This window comes from Mirounga leonina, unplaced genomic scaffold, assembly GCF_011800145.1.
Source record: "Mirounga leonina isolate KUSES-001 unplaced genomic scaffold, KU_Mleo_1.0 Mir_125, whole genome shotgun sequence".
NCBI lineage: Eukaryota > Metazoa > Chordata > Mammalia > Carnivora > Phocidae > Mirounga > Mirounga leonina.
Genome location: NW_023270305.1, coordinates 30,576,146 through 30,600,373, shown reverse-complemented (window position 1 = coordinate 30,600,373; position 24,228 = coordinate 30,576,146). Strand labels below are relative to the sequence as shown.

Sequence of the window (24,228 nt, the reverse complement as noted above, 5' to 3'; positions counted from 1 at the left end):
TGACTTGTTTCCTCTTCCATTAACCACCTCTTTTCTCCTAAAGTAGTAACAGATCCTTAAGAAACAGAATGACTCCTAAGTGCTGCAAAAAAACCCCAAAAACTAAAAAACAAAATACTGTCAAACTAATATGGACTAAAATTCATCTCTGCTTTAAAATTAATCTATATGCCTCCAAATGTAAAAGAAAACAAACTTTTCCACAATAAAAATAAGCTTTAGTGCTCGCTTCAGCAGCACATATACTAAAAAAAAATTATACACGTACATACATACATAATATGTGGTTTAAACAACCAAGAAGATTTGACATGATGGACCATATTGAGAAAAGTTGCCTTGTTTTAAAAGTGAAATCTTCAACAGCATGAACTCAGCGAGAAAAGTGCAAAACCCAAAACAACAAAAAAAGCATTATGATTCAATACTTAATCATCATGTCGTATTTCTGCATTCTGATTTTAAAAGCTCACTTTGAAATAGCTGCTCTTCGCTAATTGGCTGCTTATGAGTCATCCCCACGGCTGCTAACCTTGCACCAATCTTTGTGAAGTCTTTCAGGCAGCGTATGTGAAAGCAGATGGTGCTTTTCCTTGAGAACCACAAGAAATGCTATATGCATGCAGTTCAGGTAGTGAGATGACATCAGCCCTCACCAGAGCATTACCTCACCCGCCCAGCACAGGAATGAGTCACTCGGAGAGTCAGCTGCAAATCTCTTGGTAGAAAAAATGTAGGTTATGGTGATGCGATGCATTTTCACATTCCACTGATTCGTCTCTGTGAGCAGCTGTTTGTTCTGATTCGCTGCTCTGCCTCTCAGACTAATTGCGTGACTTGCTTCCTCTATCAGTCATTTTTTTAAAAATATAAATTGTTGTTATTTTATGCGGTTTTTTTCCCTCCTCCATTTGTTTATTTCCTGTTCATAATTTTAAAATAAAAGGTTTTCACATTGGTTGGCAAACTCAGGGCCAAAGAGCCAATCAAGATCTTTATCCATGCAATCACAAAGCAGTCTGGTAAAATAATTCAATTTCTATTTCTGAACAAAACCTAAATTGCATAATGAATACCAGTGGCACATGTAATCAGGGAGCGCTATTTGAAATTAGAATGTGAATATAAGAATTCTATTGCCAAATGACAGAAGGAACTTCAACTGAGAAAATGTAGGATGTGCTACTACTAAAATAAATATAACCAGCAATAAAAACAAAAATTCTTCTAACTGTATAAAATATATTTTTTAAATTTGGTTCTTCCTTCTTTTTCTATGTACCCCCACCCCCACCATTGACACGTATACTTTTTGGGGTATATTCAACTTTATTTTAACTTATTCTGAACATTTTGAAACATATAAAGTATAAAGAGACTAAGAAAACCTCATGAATCTATCATTCAGTTTCAACAATTATTAAATTTTGCTAATTGTTTCATCTGTCCTCCATCCACCCACAACATATATTTGTTTACTAGCATGTTTTAAAGTAAATCCCAGACACCATGCCATTTCACCTATAAATACTTCAGTATTCATTGCTGAAAAATAACTACCATGCTAATATCACATCTAACAGAATTGAGAGTAATTCCTTAAAATCATCTAATATTTAAACTTCCCTGGGGCGCCTGGATGGCTCAGTTGGTTAAGCGACTGCCTTCAGCTCAGGTCATGATCCCAGGGCCCTGGGATCGAGCCCTGCGTCGGGCTCCCTGCTCTGCGGGAAGCCTGCTTCTCCCTCTCCCACTCCCCCTGCTTGAGTCCCTCTCACGCTGTCTCTCTCTCTCTCTCTGTGTCAATTAAATAGATAAATAAAATCTTAAAAATAAAATAAAATAAACTTCCCTGATTGTCTCAAAGATATACAATTGGCTTGTTCCAACAAGGAATTCAAACTCCACATATTACATTTGATTCTTTTTTCCCCCATAGGAGCCCCTTTATTTCCTTTTTCACACACTGATTTGCTTGAGAAACCAGATTATTATTTATCCTATAGAATGTCCCACAGTCTGTTTTGCATGTCATTTAACTTGTTCCTTTATCCCCTGTGCTTTCTGAAAAGTGTGTGATTAAACCTGGAGCTTTGATCTGATGCAGGTTTGGTTTTCTTATAAGACTACTTCATAGGTGGCGCTACATACTTCCTATTACATTGAAGGCCAGTAAGCTACAGTTTACAAGCCAAACCTGACCCACTGCTTTCTTTTTTTTTTCTTTTTTGAGACTGTTGAATCACAGACCTGTACCCATTGCCTGTTTTTATAGGTAAAGGCTTCTAGGGCCACAGTCACACCCATTTATTTATGTATTGTCTATGACTGCTTTTCCCCACAACTACATAGACCATCTGGCCCACAAAGCCCAAGATATTTACTGTCTAGCCCTTTACAGAAAAAGTTTGCCAACCCCTGTGCTATGTCATATTTGTTACTATTAATTAGTAGATTTGGGGGAGTCAGCCTGATCTCTCCATTTTAAAGTGTTCCATCAACTTTTCATAACTGATGACCTATTATTTCAATAAAGGGAATAAAACAATGACTCTAATTCTATATTCTTCCTGCATTTATTAGTGAGAGTTTTTCTATAAATAAGAACTTTCCCTCCTGTAGCTTTGGAAGCTAGATTTGCATACACTGTTATTTTCTCAGTAGTGACTTAAGACATTAAACCCTTTCAAATCCAAAGAGTTGCATCCAACCAGGAAAGAGGGAAAAAGAACACGCTGGCCCTGAGAGCTACAAAAGCCAAGTCCCAAGTACAAGCTAAGAAGCAATAAAGTTAAAAGGAGGGCAGGGAAGGGAGTTATAAAAAGCGTGTGGAGGGGCGCCTGGGTGGCTCAGTTGGTTAAGCGACTGCCTTCGGCTCAGGTCATGATCCTGGAGTCCCGGGATCGAGTCCCGCATCGGGCTCCCTGCTCAGCAGGGAGTCTGCTTCTCCCTCTGACCCTCCCCCCTCTTGTGATCTCTCTCATTCTCTCTCTCTCAAATAAATAAATAAAATCTTTAAAAAAAAAAAAGCGTGTGGTAAGACTCAGACTTGTCAATAGTACAGATAAGGAAGAATGAACACAGACTATAAGGGAAAGGACAGAAAAAAACTATTCTAGAATATTCACTAAAGGGGCACACAATCTCTGTCCCACCTCAAGAACTCCAAGCATTTCTAGAATAACACAATAGTTGATGCTTCCAACGATGATCTCAAAGAATAAAAAGATAAAATTCACGAACACTGGGAAGATGTAAAATACAAGAAAAACATTCCATTGGAAGTGTTAAATTGTTGGCTTTTTTATTATGTGGAAATCCCCTTTTCCCTGAACAATTACTTTCCTGGCCATGCTAGCTGTTTTGCTAACATGGGGAAACAGCAGGCATCCAACGTATGAAATGGAGCCGTGTGCACAGGGTGATGAGCGCACCTCATCCTGCCTCATTCCTGGGTCCCTGACTCTGCATGCCACTTGCTATGTGACCTTGGACAAAAACTAACATTACAGCGTTTTACAAAACTCCCCACATTAACTTACTGTACTTGATCCTCAAATTCAGTCTCCATGGCTATTTTTTTTTTAAAGATTTTATTTATTTATTTGAGAGAGACAGAAAGAGAGCTAGCACAAGTGGAGAGAAGGGGCAGAGGGAGAGGGAGAAGCAGAGTCCCCGCTGAGTGTGGAGCCCAACACGGGGCTCAATCCCAGGATCCTGAGATCAGGACCTGAGCCAAAGTCAGACACTTAACTGACTGAGCCACCCAGGCGCCCCTCCACGGCTATTTTAAAAGGTGTGTCTTTTTGGTCCCCAGACTACTGATGTTTCTACCACTCTGGGGATCCATAGGCCTCCTGCTTTTCTCCACTCCTATACCTATTGCCCCAGCTCTTGACAGTCAAAACAGAAAGGGATTTTGACATTCTCTGGAATTAAACTAAGACCAAAGGAGGATTTAGGAGTGACTTAGGAACAGGTACAGAGAGGAAGAACAGGAGTGTGTTTACATATGATGAGTTCTGAGTGACTGAGAGCTCTCCAGGCAGAGATGTTAAGGAGGCATTTGCCTGTACAGGTCTGCGCTGAAGAGAAAAATGAGAATTACTGCTGCCATAGGAACAGAGACACAATCCCCTTGAAAGAGAATCGGGTGAGAAGGCGACCTACACCCAAACTTCTAGAACTCTAACATTTAAAAATTCCAGGAAAGTTGGTAAGTAAGAGAAAAAAGTGCTTCAAGAGATTGGTTTTAGTAGAATTTTAGGAATTTTCCTATTTTCTTCCAGGTTTCCCCAACTGCTAGTTGGTGTTTATAAATACTTCCACAGTTAGCGATAACTGGCTTGTAATACAAATGCCTCACTGAGACAACCATTTGCTTTATCAGAGTCTCATGGAAAGTCTCAAAGCAAAAAAGAATGTCGAGAAACCCTTTCCATTTTGACTGTGGAGGAATCTCTCCCACTTAAAATCCTTCATTGGTTTCCGATGGCTCAGGATAAAATCCAAAATGCTCAACACAGCTTGCCAGGCCCTGTATCAGCTGGCCCCGGCCTCCCTCAATAGGCTCACCTCTCCTGCTATCCCCCAGCCCTCACTCTTATTGCCATCCTCCGATAATTCCCACCGCAAGGCCTCCACACAGACCATCACCTCTCCCAGAGCAGTCTTTCCCTGCGGCTCTACCCATCTCTTGCCTGGGCAGCTCCTTCTCCTCATGGGATCTCAGTTGTAAACATCGCCTCTTCTGAGAAGGCTTCTCTGGCCTCCTATCTAGGTGGGTCAGGCCTCCTTGCTAAATCTCTTAGTTCAACCCTTCCATGTGGCCGCTTCCACAACTCAACTACATTATTTACACTGTAATTATTCTGTATCTGTGTTCCCAGCTGGCTCCACATGATGCCACATGAGTTCCACGAGGGCAAGGATCTCATGTATCTTGGGCACTGCTGTACCCCAGTGCACAGTCCTGCCAGACTCCCACCCCATTAAAGAGGAGTTCCGTTTGGGATGTGTTCAGTTCAGGTACCTCTGACTCTCCCACTAGGGATGTTTAAGAGGCATTAAATGCTCACAATATGCTGAGCAGCAAGCTAAGTCTGCTCTATACATGATGTCTTTCAGCAATTATTCTGGATAAAGCACATTAAGAATTATAATTATTATTATAGAAAACACAAATACATGGGTAAGTACTGATGTATTTCAAAAAGCATGAAGCACTGTTGTTTAAGATACTGAATGAAGCCACTCTGGCCAGAACACAGGAGAGAGGAGGAGAGAGGATGGGGGACAGGCCCAGAGCTCAAAGCCTGGCCAGCTCTTGTAAGACCCAGCAGGGAATGGTAAGCAAGTTGAACCTTATTTTACACGTAGTAGGGAACCATTGGAGGGCTTTAGGCAGAGGAGGAACAGGTTGATGTATTCTTTTAACATCATTCAGATGGCAGCATGGACAGTGATGACAGCAGACAATAGACAAAACAGGGGAGCAACTGGGAGGCCTGTGCAGTGGTCCAAGGGAGGTGGTAGGACCTTGCATCACGAGGAGCAATGGTGCTGGAGAGCGTAAATGGATTAATGGTATGTTTTGGAGGAAGAGCAAAGGGACTTGTTAATGGAGCAGCCTGGAAGACAAGGATATGAAAGGAACTCAAGGATGACTTGTAGGTTTCAGCTAAGCCACAGGGAAGACTGAGGTTGAGGTGGCAGATACTAATTTGATGTGACTTTTAGACCTTCCTCTGCGTATAGATGTGAAGCCAGCCTTCAGCTCTACCAGCACAGATGTGTATTTGGGGTGTCAACAGTGCCCAGGTTCTGTTTAAATCCAAGAGCCCAGAGATCATAATGTATTAACCAGCAACCTTTTTAGGAACATAAAGGTTGTTTCTAAATTTTAAAATTATGAATAACACTATGATGACATCTTTTGTATTTCAGATTCTTTCTTTATGAAAGACTGTCGGAAAAGGAACTCTTGGGAATTTTCCCCCAATGTATGGATTTTTTTAAAATTGTAATTTGAAATAATTTTAGGCTGACAGAAAAGTTGTAAAAATAGTGCAAATAGTTTCTATAAATCTTTCATCTAGCTTCCCCTAATGTTACCATCTTGAAATTTAGAAATTGGAAGAATGCCATTAACTAAATTATAGACTGTATTCGAATTTCACAAGTATTTTCATTAATGTCCTTTTTCTGCTCAGGATCCAGTCTAGGTTTACATATTGTATTATCATATTTTTCTGTTTCCTTCAATCTGTGACAGTTCCTCAGTCTTGCTTTGTTGTTCAAAGCCTTAGACCTTAAGGCTTTTGAAGAGCACTAGTCAGGTATTTTGTAGAATGTCCCTAAATGTGATTTTGCCCAGTGGTTTTTCGTGATTAGATTGAGGTTATACATTTTTGGCAAGAAAACCACAGGAGTGATGTTGTGCCCTCCTCAGTGCATTATATCTGATAAGTCTTATTTTTGTTGATGTTAACCTTGATCACTTGGTTAAGGAGATGTCTGGGGTCTGCCAAGTTTCCCCACTGTACAATAACTATTTTTCCCTTGTAATGAATAAATATTTGGATGATGGGAGATTTTTTAAGACTATGCAAAAACAAAACAACAACAAAAAAAGCATGAAGCATCAGAAAGAGGGCAAGGGCTAAGTCCAAAGATCTAGGGTTGAGTCTTGGCTTTATTACATCAGACAGATCTCTGACACATTTTGAGCCCCAATTTTGTCATCTGAAAAACAGGGGCTAATAAGAATATTTATTTTATGGGGCACCTGGGTGGCTCAGTAGGTTAAGTGTCTGACTCTTGATTTCGGCTCAGGTTACGATCTCAGAGTCTGGAGATCAAGCCTTGAGTTGGGCTCCATGCTGGGCGTGGAACTTGCTTAGGATCCCCCCCCCCACACTCACGTGCACTCTCTCTCTAAAACAAACAAAAAACATTAAAACATTTTTTTGTTTGTTTGTTTGTTTGTTTTTTAGATTTTTTTTTAAATTTATTTATTCATGAGAGACAGAGAGAGAGAGAGAGAGGCAGAGGGAGAAGCAGGCTCCCAAGGAGCAGGAAGCCCGATGCGGGACTCGATCCCAGGACCCTGAGATCATGACCTGAGCTGAAGGCAGACGCTTAACCATCTGAGCCACCCAGGCGCCCCCAAACATTAAAACATTTAAAAAGAATATTTTACAAGGTTATGTGAGGATTAAATAAGAATGGGTTTGGTATCACTTTACACACTATAAAGTACTTATCAAACAGAAGTTGTTATGTATATGTAATGCTACTTTGAACCTCTAATGAAATTCATGTGTATATGCATATATATGCATACTTATTAAAGAAAAATGTTCAAAACAAAAATATAAACTCTTCATCTGAGTAGTTATAAATTCATCATGAACCTTCCTTTATTCTCTATAAGGTAACTTCAGAAAGTAACTATGGTTCATGAACACCAAATTTCAAAAATTGCAAAAAAGCTTTTAGAATTTAAATAGCTTCTCCAAAAGTAAATTCAAGAAGAAAGCAGAAAGCTTAACTATGCCGTATCAATTATTTCTTTCCCAACCTGGATTTATAACACCCATTTAAAAACAAAGCCTCAGGCGCGTGGGTGGCTCAGTTGGTTAAGCGACTGCCTTCGGCTCAGGTCATGATCCTGGAGTCCCGGGATCGAGTCCCATATCGGGCTCCTTGCTCAGCAGGGGGTCTGCTTCTCCCTCTGACCCTCCCCCCTCTCATGTGCTCTCTCTATCTCATTCTCTCTCTCAAATAAATAAATAAAATCTTTAAAAAAACAAAACAAAACAAAGCCTCAAAGCCAAATACAGATGAATCCAGTGTAAGAATTAAATACATCAAACTGTTACCAGTCTTGATTTACCAGAAATCTCTATCAACCCTAAAATTCTCCTTTATCATATAGAAGTTCTGTACTTTATTGATCACAAAGATGAACAATATTAAAGTTAACAGGCATAGTTTTGTATATTTTATTTCTTTAAAAATGATACACTGTGTATGGGACATAAAATGGTAACTTAAACAAAAACCAGTAAGTGACTAGATGACAAGATGCCAGAATTGGCTATTGGTGATGTTAAGAGAAAAAAAAAGTTCCAGCACTGTGCTAAGGAAAAACTTTATTTCCCTGAAAACCCTGAAATTACCATGATGGGGAGAATAAAGAAAGCTTTTTTGCTGAAAATAAAGTGTTCCTAGGAATCATACCTCACAGACTAAGGAAGGGGGCCTGGTTAACAACTCCTTAGATGATCTAACATGAGGGATTATAAGATCTTCCAGTAGATCTGGCTATTAGAGAAGGCATCCCATGTGACCTGCTTAACAGGAAATGTAGACTTTTTTTTTAGTTTTTTATTTTTTATAAAGGAAATGCTGAAGAAAAAACAAATCCTGAAGCAATTTGGTTATTTATTGTCATCAAAGATTGTGAATTAACACCTGAGAACAGTGAGATGCCAAGGAGATAGTAACTATTTCATTCTTTCTTTCCTCAACCTATAATCAACCTAAAGAACAAAATACCTCAAGGAAAACTATCAGACTAACTTTTAAGCATACTTTTCACATTCATGATGAAAACACAGATTTTAGCAACTTCTCTCCCTTATTTAGATCATTATACATTCATGAAGTAGATAATACGCATGCGAAGTCAATTTCCTAAAAAATAAGGTCAAATCAATTTCTCAGTTGGCAACATGCATGCTAGAGTAAACTGGTTTAGTTCACAGCAACGCTTTCAGCCATGCTAAGGAATTAATAAAACAAAATGAAATCAAAGCACTGTTCCATTTCTTATAATTAAAAGAAAAGCAATTAACCTAAGCAATTATTTACATATTGCCTTGCTATGTGACTCAAACGACAGTGACTTTTCCAAATAAATCGCAATATTCAATGACAGATCCAGGCTCAAAATGTGCTGGTTTATGTACAAATGAAAAAAACGCAAAATGACCAGACATCTTTCGGTGTAAATTAGAGAATCTTTAAGAGAGATTATGGATCTTCTCTTAATAAAAGCACTACTCTGAGGGTCTACTGATGAACTCTTTGTGAACAAATCACGTTAACCATTAAGAGTATCCCCTTTTCAAAGGATCCCCCCACCTATGAAGGCCCTTCTCAATGAATGGAGTCTGATGAGGGGTGAGGAGGAGGCTGGAAAGCTCTAGCATCATAGTTGTCTGTTTCTGCACCTGTCTGAAACAGAAAGGCGGTGTCCCTTGGGGAGAAACATGCCGAAAATAAAACAAAACCCCAAACTCTAACTATAGTCTTATAGTAGAGTTGTTTGTTCTTTTTAAGAGGGGGGAGAAAAAGGCATTTTAACAGAAAACTGAAACAAAAAACAGATATGGTATCTCTAAATAAAGAAAAGGTACAGGTATCATCTAAGGACAAACCAGTTATATGTATACAATTATAACATGCACTCTAAATAAAGATAAGGAAGGTCTCTGTGTGTTTGTGAATGTGCGCTCCAAAGCACAAAAAGGTTGATAGTTCAAGGATATTATATCTACTTAGGTTTGAAGTGTGATCCAAATGTCACCCAGAGACCCCAAAGAAAAAGTATGCTAATATGTCACAAAACAAAATTTTAAGACAACCAATGAGAGATGCCCGGGTGGCTCTTTCGGTTAAACGTCTGCCTTTGGCTCAGGTCATGATTCTGGGGTCCTGGTGAGCCCAAAGTCAGGCTCCTTGCTCAGCGGGGAGTCTGCTTTTCCCTCTGCCCCTCCTCCTGTTGGTGCGTGCACTCTAGCTCTCTCTCTCAAATAAATAAAATCTTAAAAAAAAAAAAAATAAGACAACCAATGAAGAACCACAGCCGAATCTCCTCAGCCCTTTTCAAGGTTTAATCTGCATATAAATTACCAGAGGAAAGCAAATCAGATTTCACCTCAGGTGGTCTTTTCGAAAATTAAAAACAAAATTCTTAGCTACTACTATGTAAGTATTAGGCTTAGAACCTAGGGCACACTTGCCTCACACACACACACACACACACACACACACACACACAGGGTTTTAGCTCGGTTTATCACTATTCTTTTGAGGAAGTTTGTAACTACCTAGTCAAGAGCAAAGAGTGGCAAATCAGATCTGTGTCCCAAGACACCTCAACCTCCCTACAGCATACCAGTCTAAATATAATGTAAAACACTTGTTTAATGGAACTGTCAGTCTCTCTTATCCTCTAGGAATTTATTTTTTCATTGACATAATCAAAACACCACTAAAGCAACATAATATACTATTTTATATGCCTTTTGGACCAGAGAAGGTTAAGGACGATATCAGAGCAGGCCAGGAGGCAATAATATATGCACCTAATAGTAATTTCTAATGAATTTGTGCTTTATTTTTTAAAGAATCTTTAAATGTAGTTAAAAAAAAAAAAGTGGGGGGGGGAATTGAAAACTCTAGATAATTTATGTGTTTCATGTATCTGACGGTACCTGATTCCTGAAGTTACAACAATCTTTAAGATTTAGTGCAATCCCATAATTTTACAGAGAAGGAAATTAAAGCTCTATTCAAGTGAAGAATTTAGCCAGGCCATCTAGTCAGTTAATGGAAGAATCCTGACTAGAACTCAAGTCCCTGAATCCCAGCCCCTCCTCCACACTCCCACACATTGTTCTTTTGTTTTTTTTTTAAAGATTTTATTTATTTATTTGAGAGAGTGAATGAGATAGAGCATGAGAGGGTGGAGGGTCAGAGGGAGAAGCAGACTCCCTGCCGAACAGGGAGCCCGATGCGGGACTTGATCCCGGGACTCCAGGATCATGACCTGAGCCGAAGGCAGTCGCTTAACCAACTGAGCCACCCAGGCGCCCTCACAATCCCACACATTGTAAGAAGTTCCTGTGATTCATCACCAATTCCTCTATCATTAATAAGTTAATTTTTTTTTAAGATTTTATTTATTTGAGAGAGAAAGAGAGAGAGAGTGAGAGAGCACGAGCAGGGGCGGGGGAGAGGGAGAAGCAGGCTCCCCGCTGAACCCAGGACTGGATTCCAGGACCCAGAGATCATGACCTGAGCCAAAGGCAGACGCCCAATTGACTGAGCCACCCAGGCACCCCAGTAACTTAAAAAATTTTATATAGTCAGGGTGCCTGGCTGGATCCTTTGGTAGAGTACGCAACTCTCAATCTCCAGGTCATGAGTTCAAGCCCCATTGGGGGGTAGAGATTACTTAATAAATAAAAGTTTAAAAAAATTATTATACAGTCTATCAAATCCTCTTCATTAGATTAGTAAGTAGATTTACTAATTGCTCCACAGGAAATACAACTTCCCTGGCCTTCTAGGTTTTATCTGTTTCATCTTCATACCACTCCTGATGAAAATGTGGAGAAAGCAACATTCTAATACAGGATCCCCACAGGGACCCATGGATCTACCTACAGTCACTGGGTGGCTTCGGCTTTACCTCTGTACCAAACGCTGGGCTTCAGACAGAGAAAATTAACTATTTCTCACAAAAAGTTAGGTACCTTCATAAAATACTGTATCAGATGCATTTAAAAAGGTATTATAAGTCTATGCATCATATTCAGGGCATTTCAAATAGCAGTTTTTGATCCTCTTTCTGTGGTTTTTTTTTTTTTTAAGATTTTATTTATTTATTTGAGAGAGAGAGAACGAGCAGGGAGGAGGCACAGAGGGAGAGAGAGAAGCAGACTCCCTGCTGAGCAGGGAACCCAACGCGGGGCTCGATCCCAGCACCCTGGGATCATGACCTGAGCCGAAGGCAGACACTTAACCGACTGAGCCACCCACGTGTCCTTTCTGTGGCATTTTGTCCAACTTCTGAACACAACTTATAGATGTTGAGCAACACACACCTTGCAGAGGAATAGATGACTCAAGCTCACAATACATTCCTTTGTATCTTACAAATATTCTTATATTTCTATCACATACTAGATCAGCAATTCTCAAACTGTGGTCTGTAGATGCTTTTAGAGGTACAGAGAGTCAAAAAGTTTTGCCACTAAGGTGTTATTTGCTTTCTTACTGTGGTGATATTTGCACTGAGGGTATAAAAGCAACGGTGACTAGAGGCGCCTGGGTGGCTCAGGTGGTTAAGCATCTGACTCCTGACCTCAGCTCAGGTCTTGATCTCAGGTCTTGAGTTCAAGCCCGGGAACTAGGCTCCATGCTCTACTAAAAAGAAAAGAAAAGAAAAGAAGAAAAGAAAAGAAAAGAAAAGAAAAAAGAAAAAGCAATGGTGACTAAAACTGCTAGTGCCTTAGCACGAAAATTAAGAGAATCAAGCATCAAACGAGCAGTCATTGTATTCTTCACTGGCACACGCTCACAGCAAGAAGAAAAAGAAAAAAAGAAAAAAAGAAGAGGAAGAGAGAAAAGCTTCACTCAGGAATGTTCTGATGAAGCAACAGAAAGCACTAATTTCATTCTTTCTGGGACCTGAGTACACATCTTTTTACGCTTCTAGCGTAACCACGGAGGAAGTACACACCAGCACCTCTGCCACATACCGAATGAAACACGTCTTGAGGAAAAGAACTTGTGATCGAGTTGTGAACTGTCTGTTCACAGAGCTCTGTTTCTACTTAAAAAACTGAGGGGAAAAAGATGCTTATGAGACTTGGGTATCTGTCAAACATTTTCTCAAAAATACACAAAGTGAACCTCTCACCTCAAGGAAAACAACTGATCATATTTGTGGTAAAATTCAAGTTTTCAAGTGAAAATCAGGTTTTGGAAAATCTCTCTCTACCAATGGGAGCTCAACAGTTTCCCAATACTTAAAGACTTTTCTGATGAGATCAGTGGCGATAATAGCAAATTTGATTTTTAAAATATTCTATCAAGAAATAGGTCAACACCTGGAAGATCTGTATAACTCATTGAATCAACATTTGTCAAATGATGTTAGAACATCATGCATGAGTAAAAAAGGCAAGACAGACATGGATGTTAATGTAACAGAGGACAAAATGTTCACTGATATGGTTTCAGATTCTACAGTGCAACTAACCTTTAAGAAACTTCCACTTGTTTTGGTATAGTATCAAAAAAGAATGACCCAATCATCTGAAAAGTCTTCTAAAATACATCTTCCTTTTCTAACTACGTATATGTATGTGTCTGGATTTTCTTCTTCATATAGCTCAACCAAAACAACAATGCAACTCACTGAATGCAGAAGCAGATATGAAAACTGTTTTCTTCTATTAAACCAGAAAAAGAGATTTATAAAAATACAAAACAATGCCACCCCTCTTCTCACTAAAATATTTTTAAACTAGAAAATATTCTTCATAAAAATATGTTTTTATGCTATCATCAATGGGTTCATTTTTTAAATGATTTAATAACAAGTCTTTAAAATTTCTTTTTTAATTTCTAACATGGTTTAAGTCTAGATAGACATAACCCATGGAAAAAGTTCTTTGGAACTCTCCACAATTTTTAAGAATGTAAAGGGTCATGGGACAATACAGTTTGAGACCTGCTATAGTAGATGAGCAGTCTGAGTTTGTAATGAGGAGGTGCACCCACGATGGGGTGATGGCCCCAGAGCAGGCAGAATGGAGTACAGTCAGGCAAGCCTGGGTTCAATCCCAGCTTTATCATCTAGCTGGTCTATCATCTCAAGCAGGTAACTTCTCAGAGCTTCAGTTTCCTCTTCTGTAAAATGACACCAACACATCAACCTCAGGAAGATCTTTATGAGGCTTACACTGTGTGTAAAGTACATAAGGTGTATATTACAACCCCGGAAACAGTGTTGTTTCAAGAAATGGTCTCAAGAACCTGGGGCAGCCGTAAAGTCTAGTAAATCTGTCACGTTATCTCAGATGGTCAATATCTAGATTTTTTATTTTTTTCCATAAAATAGAAAATGAAAATCTAGATAATGCGAAGAGGCTTCAGGATTCTTCTCCTGCAATGGAAGGTGGCCAGTGAGCTTGTCATTTATTGTGTAAGAGTGACACAATGAAACTTTGCGAATATACTTGAGATTCAACATTTCACAAGTATTCTATCCAAAGGATCTAGAGTTTGCAGTGGGTGGGAAGGAGGGCACTTAAAACAAGAGAGCCCTAATAAACCACAGAAAATGGTATGGACTAGGGACAATGAGAAAGTTGAACTGTACTTAAAAAAATGGCTAACATAATTTAAACACACTCAATAGCACTCGGGATATTACAACTATTTGCATCTACTTTGTCATAACATGCAATTTATCTTTCGTTCATGTGTCTATTTTATTGCAAACACACACCTGCTTTGTACCACCACGACACACCATATCATTACCTCAGATGTAAACAGCTCACAATCTTCTGATTTTGCTGATCATCTTTTTATGTCTAGTTTAAAAAATAAAGCAAAACATGCAAACCCAAGCATAATCCCAGCAGAACACAAATCAATGAATGTTTAGCTTGAGTAGTAATTCATTTGAATAGTATACCTGATTCAAATTTATTAATGTAATTTACAATAAAATTGCTATTTATATTAATAATTCCAAAAAACAGAAGTTCCGTATTCTTGACAGATATAACAGCAAACTGTACTGTTTGATAAATAGTATGCACTGTGAAAGCTTAGTCAGGGCTTAGCCCACACAAATGTGGAGACTGGGCAGTGCTATTTCCCTAAGCACCTCCCTGGGTGCTTCAGGAAAGTGTCCAGGCTGGGTTTATAGAAGAGCAGATAGGGCACTGGTTGCAGTATCCCCATCAGAAAATTCCATCACCACAAATCAGGTCATTCTTAAGCCCCTCATGTTAGGTTTTGTCTTTTTCAAATTTGATACCAGCTGGAAAGCTTTTTGTTTTGTTTTGTTTTTAAGTAGGCTCTACACCCAGCATGGGGCTTGAACTCATGACCCTGCAATCAAGATCTGAGCTGAGATCAAGAGTTGGGACACTTCACTGACTGAGCCACCCAGGCGCCCCTAGAAAGCTTTCTGAAAGGGAACAATTGATGATGAAAGAAAAAAAAAGAGCACCCGGAGAGATTGTCCCAGAGGAACAGACTGCTTAGATAGAAGGCTGAGGGTATTCTGGAAAACAGAGGTGATAGATTCCATGTCAGCAGTCATAACTCAACAGAGGGCCTTACTTTAAATGACTTAAACTAGAGAATAAAGCTCTAGAATAGGACAGAAACTTCATCTATCAGAGTCAAGACAAAAGGCGAGAAAAATTAACTTCTCTCATTTAACCTGCCCCCAACCTCAACAAAGTAGGCAGTGTCCTTACTTATTGATGAGGACACTAAAGCTCTGAGGAGCTAAGTTGCTGCCCAAGTCTTGGAGTCATGTGTCACAGGAGTTTTTGTTTTTGCAAATAATCAAATTTGTCTAAAATTACATTCTAAGAAAATTTCATGTTTACAATTAGGATGTATGCTTGAGGGAAAATGCAGGGAATAATTTATAGGATTTTGCAGTATATATTTCAAACTATTAAGATTAAGTTACTATATTTGTTTTTTTATTCCTAGGCACCTTGTGATAATAATAAGGGGGAAGAAATGATGATCATGTTATAGCTTAATGAGCTATATTGTATTGATACAGCAGACAGTATTCTCAGTTACTCATGTATACAATGAACTCATTTAATGTTCAAAACAATCCTAAGAAGTAGGTGACATTAGCCACTCGTTTTAAAGGAGGGGAACTGAGGAACAGAAAAGTTAAGTAGTTGCTGGAAGGGGACATAGTTTGTAAAAGGCAGACAGGCCTCGCACCTAGGCCATCGGGCTCTGAGCCCCAGCTCTATAAGCAAATGCATACTACTAGTATCAGCAATTGTTCATTATAGCTGTTTCCAATCAACATTTAATAGAAAATTCTTACCTCTGGTTTGCTGAGGCTGGATGAAACCAAGGAACCGGATCCCACGTCCAAATCCCACTGTTTTTTACCATGATTCTCAGGATCCAAGGCAGCAATTCGCCCATCTAAAGTGCTGATAATCACTAATGATCTATAAATTTAAAAATTAATAAGACAAAGTTTAAAAAGTATTTACAATATCGGGCACTTACTGCATACACTGCAAAGAAAACCAGGCCATCCCCAGACCTCTGTCTGCTGGGGGAGGAGGGCCCACCTCCTCACAAGACTTGCAGTCTTGCTATCTCTATCTGGCTAAAGCCCACCAAGACCATTGCAATTTGCCTTTTATCTGTTTATGTCACTTATGAAAAGCCCCAGACTCCTAGGTCACCCCTCATTCTCACACTGTAATCCCCACATGGAATTCAACATTCCCAGTGCCGTCCTCTTCTTCCCTTCCCAAATCCCTGAAAGCCTTAACCCTGAAACACAGTATTCCCTGAATGTCTACTTGCCTTCTTGCTTGAGTAGAAACCTGGCTCTTCCTGAGACCATCACTTCTGAAGCAAAGAGAATTCTTTGCTCCAAAACCCTTAACCACTGGGCCCCGTAACAGGGTGGGGATGCTCCTTGCACCTCATTGCTGTTTCCTGACTACTTTCTTTCTCTCCTCTCTAAAAATCCTCAGGATCAGATTGCTCCACCCACTACCCCTCCTAGTAATTGGCTACTGACCCTTGGGTCACTAGCCTCACTCCTTGAGGATTTCAGCTCCTGGTTTAACTGTCACTATTAACACGTTCTTTGGGTTTTCATTATCTGTTTACCCTGCCTCATCCACTGCCATGGTGAGATCCTAGCCCTTGGCATTACCAATCACCACAACTCCCCCGCCCCACTGAAATTTCAAGCATTCCAGCCCCTGCCACCAACCCCTTTCTGGCCCATTTCCTTTGCTTCCCTCACTCCCACTAATCTATGACCCCACCTGAGCATACAAGCCATTGATCCTGTCACTTTTACCCTAAGCTTCACCAACATTAGGCCCTCATTTTTTTCTTATTGAGTTTAAATCCCATAATCCTTCATTTTGAGTACTTCCTGGCCCCTCACACATCACAAGTGCCTAGCAGAACTCCAACCCTAGTTAAATCCAATGCTCTGCATTTTCTCACTCTCGCTTCTGTGCAGTTGAATGTGGCCAAAGAAAAACATAATCATGCTGACTGGACTCACTTTAATCATGACCACCAATGTGAAAAAAGCTATTAATGATGCTCCACCATCACGGCATACTTCCCTGGTCTATCTACTCACTCACTGGCCTAGGTTAAACTATGTTATTTCTCCTTTCTCCTCAACTTCCAACACAAGCTCCTCCAAGCTCATTCATCTTAGGGATAATCAAAAGAAATCCCACCATCACGCCTCTCTTTATCACCACCTGGACCGTGAATTCTACCTTCCCTCCTATTACTGCAGGTGAATTGTTCATGGTCCCATGCACTACCAACACTTCTGCTTAGACAACAGATCCCTTTCTGCCAGTCCTCACATTTCTCCTCTTGCTCTCACATCAATTATTCCCCCTCTACCAGAGCATTCCTCTCACCGTTCACACCTGCTATTATTTCCCCCAACCTAAAAACCAAACCAGTTGAACAAAATGAGCCATTCTACCCCCTCTAAGCTTCCAATCCACTCTGCCTGCCTCTGGATCAAAACTCGTTGAAAGAGTTCTTATACATTCTGTCTCCAAGTCCTTTCCCCTTCTGTCTTGAACTATTTCTAATCAAGATGTTGTCTCTGCCACTTCACTTGAAAGGTTCTTGTTGGGGTCATCGACGACCTTCCTATTGAAAAATCCCATGGTCAGGTCCCAGTTCACTTGACCTTCTAGCAGCACCTGACCAGTGACATCTCCTGCCCTTCATGAGACACACTCTTCATGTGGCTTCCAGGACACATGAATTTTTTTTTTTCCTTAGTTGTAGGCTACTCTTTCTCAGTTTCATTTTCTGGTTCTTCCTCATCTCTTCTATCTCTCAAAGTGTTCTCTACTTACATGTACTTTTTTTTGATGGTCTCATCCAGTCTCATAGCTTAAAATACCATCTATATGCTGGCAACTCTCAAATTTGTATCTCTCCCTGAACTCTGGACTTATATACCTAACTGCCTACTAGACTTATATGGTAAATGACTTCTCCAATTATTCAAACACATCATGATTTTCCCTCAGGGCCTCTGCAGCTACTGTTCCTTCTGCCTGGAACATATCCTCCCAAATATATAACAGGCCCTCAATAAATATTTCTTGAATGAAAGAATGTGTTATACAGTTGTTCTATGAATTTGTTAGGTATATTGGTCTGCTTCAAAGACCATGCAAATTCCAAGTACACATATTTATGTTCCACTTTGAGATTATAAAATACAACTTTTATCTTTTCTATTTCATTTGCAGTACAAGGTATACAAATTCATAGTGAAGCTGTAAGTTGACCAAGACAAAGCAGTTCAATAAACTCATTTGAAACCTTTCAAAGAACTTAATTGTTTATCAAATGAATAAATTTATCAAGTGAATAAATACAATTGTTAATTTAGTTCCCAAACTATACACTAATTCTAATTTTGAATTTTTCAAATGGTAACTCTTAGTCTAATTTGTGAAAATAAAGATTTTTGACACATAACAAACTCTAGTAATTTTAGATAACTAACCAAAAGAAAAGGAACAACTCAACTCCCCTCCCCACACATTACTCTGCTTTCTAAAGAGATGTATCAGGAACTAGGGGAGAAGACGGATACTGTATGGAAGAAAGTTATTTTATAATGAAGGGTATAAAAAATTCATATCTTAGATGTGCCAATTTACAAATAAAAGCAACAGAATCTAATTAAGTTAATGATCGAAGGTTCAGAGCCAAGTTAACTCTTTCCTAGTACCATTATAGAAATGTCTAATTATTCTGTTTGGTAATCATTAACCACAAATAAATGGCTAAATGAAAATTACTCTAATTGGAACAAAACTTAGTATAAGCAAGCAGTGTTAACCCATGAAAAATTAAGTAGACCCCTGCAACACTTGAGATACTATTTTTTGTTTTTAATTCAGAATGAACATTGTTTTTCACCCTAGACGTTCTACTTATAAAAAAAAAACAACCTGTAATTTTTTGAGTATGTAGGTATTTGGGCTAGAGGTATGCAGAGAATGGTAAAACTCTAGGTCTCATCTTCAAAACAAAGAAAAACCCAACAATAAAACATGCATATGTGTCTTATGTGTATATAAAAACACATTTTAATAAGTCACTTGGAGTTTAATGTTTAACTATTCTTTCACTGACAACTTATCATATAGGGTGCATTTAACTGAGTCAAGGATTCTGTTTTTTTAAACAAGATAGTTTCAGATTTTGTACAATATCTAGAGAATAAGTGTAAATTTGAGTAATAATTAAAAGAAATACAAACATGTGGGCAGGAACAATTAAGTATATTATTCTCTTAACTGCTTTTGATACTTAATGTAATCTGGTTTTTAGATTTGAATGGGGTACCCTTAATTATTTTAACCCTCTTAATGGGAAAAACAGTAAATCCCCTATAACTCTGTCAGGCATTTAAAAAAACAAAACAAAACAAAACAAAAAAACCCCTTCACTTTCTTGTCTGCTACAAGCTAGCCATAATATTCACTGTGGGCTCCTTCCCAAGCATGTTTCTGGAAGGAAGTACCCCTTCTGCTGTGGCTGAAATTGAGCAGCACTACAGGGCACAAAAGAGATGCTACAATTTAGACTATTATGTCTAATCACATTCTAAGAGAGAGATGCTCATGGACATACTATTGATTGAGAAAAGCATCAAGCAGATAGATAATGCTAAATGCAGGGATAAACAGAGGACAGCAATAAGTGTTTAGAACAACACCAATCAGAGATGAAAAATGAATCCCCCCTCCCCAAATAGGGAGACTATAAGGCCATTTTATCTCCCCACAATCCATTCGCTCTATTTTCAGGTTTCTATGAACAAGATGAAAAGCCCTTTACTTATTCAAGAATTGAAGGGACTGCAGAGGCAGCATTTCCAGTGGAAAGAACTAGAGCATTTTTTTTTTCTTTTTAAGAACTGGAGCTCTGAAGTCAGACCTGTGTTCACATCCCCATGACTCTGCACTTGTTCTGCTCACAGCTTCATTCCACTTGCTTTCTCACAGGTAAGACATGACTACTTCCCTGGGTCAGCATAACTCAAACTTGCCTGATCATAAAAATTATCTGGAGTGCTTGTTAAAAGCCAGTAAACATTCATGGGTCCCATCCCCATAAGGGGCTTGGGAGCTAGAGCTTGACAATACCCCAGTTGAGTCTTGCAATAAGACCAGGTTGGCAAATACTGACTTAGCTCAAAGGGCTGTTTCCTTAGAGTAAAAAAATAATCTATTACCTGGATGAAGAAGGCCTATTGGCCAACTCTGCCAATAAACTCTTTAGAAACTCCTATCTCTCACTTACACCTTGCTCTAGTTTACAGAGGCATTTGTTCGGATGATTCAACAGCAAGCGCTGTTCTCTTACGCATGACCCAATTCTTCGAAGCTATTCTCAAGAAGGTTTTCAACAATCTCCTCCTGCCAGATCTATTCTCCTCATCAAGTCTGTCCCGCAGCAGCGCTGAAAAAGTGGCCGGCTCCTCATTCTGGACCTTCTCCTTTCCCCGGCTTCTATAAGGCCACTTCCCTTCACCCCATAATTCCTAGTGCTCTCAATCTCCAGGAAGCAGGCCATGGAGTTCTGGCTTCAGCCAATACCCACAGCTTTGACTTTACCTGTAACATGACAGCTCCCAAACCTATTCGGTGTTTACAGTCCACTGTCTCTCTCCCTGCTCTAGTTCTGCATTTTCAGCAGGGCATGCTTGTTACCCCCAGTGTGTTCAGATAAATCTCCTCTCCCACATCCTTTTCCATCTACCCTGTCACTTAACATTTGCATCAGACAACAAGTCTACCTTCTCCTTCACGCTCTACATTTAGACAACAGTCAGTTACTATTGATTCTATTTCTGAAGCTTTTGAATCTTTTCCTTCTTCTTCATTACCACTGCCCTTGTCCTAGAACCAATTCTCACTTCTCATCAGAACACGTTCAGAATCCTTTCAGACATATTTTCCTGCCTCAGGTCTCTGTCCCCTCTGCAGTTCCAATAGTTTTGTTTCTATAATAGAGATCTGATAAACTTCTGAAGCTTCCTGTGCTCACAGAATAAGGTCCACACTGCTTCGTATAGCACACAGAGCCTTTCATAATCAGGCATAATCCCCCACCCCACTGCCACACACCCCCACACACCCCCACACACACACCCACACACACCCACACACACGTTTCTTAACTTTTCAACAAAGTTCCATTTAATTTATTATCTCACATCTTAAATTATTTCATTTGCCCCATAAACATTATTTCTAATGAACTCCCCCATTTTTAGAGGAAATATTTAATACCAATCAAAATAGTGAAGATTTCTGAAAAGATATAGCTAAGATTACTATATTAAGTTTGATACAATTCTAGTTCAAAGTCAGGAAACTTGACTGTTTAGCCTTCTCCTCATTGGATATCCAATTCCATTCAGTTATTTAAAAATACTGACAATCTCATGGATCCCCATTTTTACCTTTGCAGATCCATAGATGTCCAGGAGCCCTGGCTTGGGAATCACTGCTCTGGGCTCTGCAGCCTAGACCTGCCTTGACACTTGACATTCAAGGACTCACTCACTTGATACTTCCATTGTCTTTACTCTCAAACTACTCCTATGTCACTCACTATCCATTCTAGTGTAGTTAATTCTTTAACACAATGATCTCCCTGTCAGACTTGGGGCTCAAGGGCTAGCTCAGCTGCCCATTTATCTACTCGTGAAATGCAATAAATGTTTGTTGAATGAAACACCTTAGTAGGGCAGACACTATGGTACATATAAAACAAAAACAAAACAGAAGCTGAGAAAGATGTGAAAATATGTGACTTGCCTCAGTCATGCACTAAGTAAGAGGTTTTGGACAGAAGCATGAATTTAGGTTTTTAAACTCAATCATTCTGTTAACAGTACGTTTTCATTAAGTAGCAACTACTATATTACTATAATGTGCAGCTTTTATTCATTCCAGAAATCTCATCAAGATGCCATTTATCCTGTTACTGCTCTGATTTGCCCTCAACTGAGCAGAAATAACCTTATGCCAATGAAGATCCTATTTTAAAAAACTGTTTGCTCTCACTTAAGTCACCCAGAATACCTGCCTATTTACAATTAAGTTTATCAGAGTCTGAGAAGTAGATGCTGAATTCTTTCATACAATAATTCTAAAGGAGGCTTACCACCTGTAGAAATTTCCCATGTGAGAGAGAAGCAGGTGACAGGAGAACACTGTATCGAGTGAACAGTTTCTACATTAACAACTGCTTATTTTTAAATTGCACATTTTCTTTCTTTGGGGAGAGGGGAGGAGAGGAAAAAACTCTACAAAATTAAAAATGTGATTTGGTTAAATCTGCTTTTTTTTTTTTTAAAGATTATTTATTTATTTATTTGACAGAGAGAGAGACACAGAGAGAGAGAGAACACAAGCAGGGGGAGTGGGAGAGGGAGAAGCAGGCTTCCCGCCGACCAGGGAGCCCGATGCGGGCTCGATCCCAGGACCCTGGGATCATGACCTGAGCCGAAGGCAGACGCCTAACGACTGAGCCACCCAGGCGCCCCTTAAATCTGCTTTTTGATGTAGCCAGAATCCTCCACCTAAACACATGCTCTTATTCAAGAAAGCGTATGTTCTTGTTCAAAACCAAACTAGTACTAATTGGACTATACTTCTTAGTCCTCACCTACTAAGTAAATCTTCAAATCAAACTTCCTTTATTTAAACATATCACAAGACTAGCCCTGCCCCAAATCAAAACAAACATGTCAAAAATTACCAACTATATTTTATAACTTTGACATATCAGCTACACCTTAAAGAAATACCATTTAAGTTTTCAATGTTATAGACATGAGTGACATATATCCTTTATCAGATTAAAACATTTTTGGACACACTTTTTCTACTTTGTTCTAGGAAACATTTTTAATCAAAATGGTCATTTACAAACAGAACAGGGTGAAAAAATAAAAAATAAAATTAATTTCCCCCCTCACATTTAGTTCTGTAACTTACAAGTTCTCCTCTTTGTATTTTAAAATATTTTGTAGTAAAAATGTTCAGGAACTTCTCTCTTACAAACAGAGGAAAAAATCAGATGGAGTTCTCAGGCAGTATTTAGGAAATGAAGAGGCATGTCGGAGCTACAGCTCACAGCAGCTAATGAAGACCCAGTCCCTTTCCGCAAAATGCCTAGGTGTGTAAAGGCTTCGGAGTTCAAATAAAGAACAGTTTCTTCAATTCTCTCACATATCATATCTAGAGCCCAGGTGTCAACTAAACTAAAAAGACAATTGTAGACAGGAAGGATAATTCATTACTTGCTTAAAGTATGTTTATTTTGGCTTACAACTTGTCTTGAAAGTTATGCATAAATTCTTCTTTAAATATGATTTCTAGTTAACTTTAAAAGTCTGGTGTCAGAAAAGTGAGCAGTGTTGGGACCAGATGACTGAGTTCCCTTTCAACACTGTATGCTGAGATTCTATTATTCAATAGGTATATTAGCGGGGAAAAAAAAAAGCTTAACTATGAATCTGAAAATCTGAGGATGACCAGATTCCGTACCACGATTCACATCCAATCAGTTTGTGAAAGGATAGACAGGAGAGAGAAATAAAAAATGAAATCATCTCACATTTGCAAAATATTTTCATGTTATCTCATTAAATACAAAGAATTCAGTTTACAGGTGACAAATTAAAGAAGCACCACAGATTAACATCCAACTTAGTAATACTGTTGTTAGCGGGGAATTAGAGGCAGGGGAGGAAGGCAGAAATATGCTACAAATTAGTGTGACAGTTAAGATAAAATTAGTTCTTTACAACTCTTGAGGTCATTAGAGGCCGTCACTATGAAGATGCCCATCCCATCCCCAAAACCCCAAGTAACATTTAGCAATTTGCCCATTTGTGCTGGAGTCAGGAAACTGGTAACTCATAACTATGCCAATGTGCACAAAATCTAGCAATGAGGCGAGATTGCAACTTTCCTCCCAGCTTTCCTTAGCGAGCATCCCATTTAAATTTCAACTAAATGTAATGTTTAACAGAAGCACTAACAAGGCTGCTATCAGAAAAACAAGTTTATTTTAGCTACTTTTTAAAGAAAA

The 24,228-nt window shown here is 39.1% G+C and overlaps 1 protein-coding gene across 3 annotated transcripts in view; it reads right to left on the bottom strand.

Moving 5' to 3' along the window:
• The window catches only part of EIF2AK3 (eukaryotic translation initiation factor 2 alpha kinase 3), a 67,839-nt gene that overhangs the window by 39,649 nt on the left and 3,962 nt on the right, over positions 1 to 24,228 (bottom strand). For all 3 annotated transcript variants that reach the window (XM_035001097.1, XM_035001098.1, XM_035001099.1), the window contains exon 2: positions 15,905 to 16,034. In XM_035001097.1, coding sequence (XP_034856988.1) covers positions 15,905 to 16,034 — 130 coding nt within the window. The remainder of the gene's footprint in view (positions 1 to 15,904; positions 16,035 to 24,228) is intronic.